Source organism: Propithecus coquereli, unplaced genomic scaffold (genome assembly GCF_000956105.1).
Source record: "Propithecus coquereli isolate 6110/MARCELLA unplaced genomic scaffold, Pcoq_1.0 Scaffold158, whole genome shotgun sequence".
NCBI lineage: Eukaryota > Metazoa > Chordata > Mammalia > Primates > Indriidae > Propithecus > Propithecus coquereli.
Window position 1 is genome coordinate 2,385,525 of NW_012140302.1, and position 2,021 is coordinate 2,387,545.

The window sequence follows — 2,021 nt, forward strand, 5'->3', positions numbered from 1 at the left end:
GGATGATGCCACGGCACTCTAGCGGGGGCAACACAGTGAGAAAAAAAAAAAAAGAAATGACAACCACTACTAAGAATCTATACTAAAAAAAATTATCAGAGATGTAAGAAAAACTATACATGCACATAGATGTTCATTGTATAGTGTAAAATATTCGAAGTATGTTCAAAAAGAGGGAATGCCCAGTATCCCTCCCCCCAAAAAATCCCCTAAAAGTTGAGATTTTAAATAATTTTTAAGGACACGGGAAAATGTTAAATGAAAATCCAGGAAATAAAACTATAAATATAGTCCGACCTCAGTTAGGTAAATATATGGTGGGGGGTAGGGGCCCATATATTTATAGAGATTATCTAGCCGATATGAATAAAACACTTGAGGTGTTGAGGTGGGCTACTTCTGTTTTCTTCTTAGTGTTTCTTTATGCCTTTTGCTATTTCTCTCATTCTGCCATTTTCTCCTGTTGCTCAAACCTTGCTCACCCAGGCACCCCTTGAGCTGGGGCTCTTGCGTGGGACAGAAGTGCTCTGGGCCATTGACGTCATTTCTGATGCAAAGTTATGAGAATGACAGACACTCCCGGGGGAGCTGATGGCTCCAATTTTTTACCTGGAGAGTGGAAGTCCCAACCTTGGAATGAGTGAGCTCCCCTAAGTGAGACCCTTGTCCGACCGACACTGTAGCCACCACCACCAGCAGTAGCCTTTCACCTCAGACACATTTGGAGAAGAAGAGCAAGAATGTCCTCTTCCTACTTCTTGTTTACTGCTTTTGGAATAATTGTTGCTGTCCCATTTCTGTCACGAGAAATGTCTGTTTCCTGGTGAGAGTCACCAGAGTAGACTGTGCCCCTCACATGCCCTCTGCCCACTTAGCCCCTGAGCTCTGTCTCCCCCACCCTTCCTGGATGGGGGTGGGGCACGGGCCTGTCACTCAGTGTAATGGCCACCCAGGCTGGGGAGGGGGGGCGCTGAGCCACCACCCTCTGCCTCCCTCAGACTCAGGGTGAGTGAGTGCATGGGAAAATTTCCACGTGGGCTCTGCTGTCTAATCTCCTTTCAAAACTGCCTTAGTCCCCAGTTCAGATCAAGTCCATCGCTGACTCACCGATTCACAAATATTTATTGGCTCCCAACTCTGGGCCTAAGTGGCACTTTGCTAGGCATGGAGGAGAAACACAAGCAATGTCAACCCCTCCCTTTTCTCCAGGAGCATATAATGTGACATACTTAGGAAACAGTCAAGTGACAATGCCAGAGGAAGCCCCAAACTACGTAGAATAGACAGTAGATGCTGTGGATGTTAGCATGGAGAGAGAGACAGCGCTATGGCTGAAATGGTCGAGAAGGAAGGCTTCCTGGAGGAGGGGAGCCTCGAGCTGGGCCTTGAGGGATGGATAGGATTGGGGGATCATAGAGAAGGAGAATAGAGAATGTTCTCCGCCCCAGGAGTGGAAAACAGCATGAGCGAAGGTGCAGAGGCCACAAGGATTGCAAGGAATAGGAAGAGCCCCGAGTCTGCAGGGACGAGTGGCCCTGAATGGGGCTCACAGCCGCATTCCGGGGAGGTGGGGCTGGGGCTGCAGCGGCCTCAGCAGCATCCACGCCCGACGCAGGACAACACCATCGACTTCCTGGAGTACGTGGCAGCCCTGAACCTCGTGCTCAGGGGCAACCTGGAGCACAAGCTGAAGTGGACCTTCAAGATCTATGATAAGGACCGCAATGGCTGCATCGACCGCCTGGAGCTACTGGACATCGTGGAGGTCAGTGTCTCCGGGCACCCACTCGAGCACAGCTGGGGCTCCGAGGGCTGGCTGCAGGTGGCCGGCTGGGGCTGGAGAGGAGGGCTTGAAATCATTCTGAGGGTGTTTTCTGACCTCCGTGGAATTAAGCCAGAAATCAACCACAAAAAGATAACTAAAAAATCCCCATCTGTTTGGAAAGTAGGCAATACACTGCCAAATATTCCATGAATCAAAGAAATACTATCTCTTTCTCTCACACACACACACACACACA

The 2,021-nt window shown here is 49.6% G+C and overlaps 1 protein-coding gene across 1 annotated transcript in view; it reads left to right on the top strand.

Annotated features, from left to right (window-relative positions):
- Positions 1–2,021, top strand: part of GUCA1B (guanylate cyclase activator 1B (retina)) — an 8,671-nt gene that overhangs the window by 4,173 nt on the left and 2,477 nt on the right. The window contains exon 2 of the mRNA XM_012640833.1: positions 1,616–1,765. Within this exon, the coding sequence (XP_012496287.1) occupies positions 1,616–1,765 (150 nt within the window). The remainder of the gene's footprint in view (positions 1–1,615; positions 1,766–2,021) is intronic.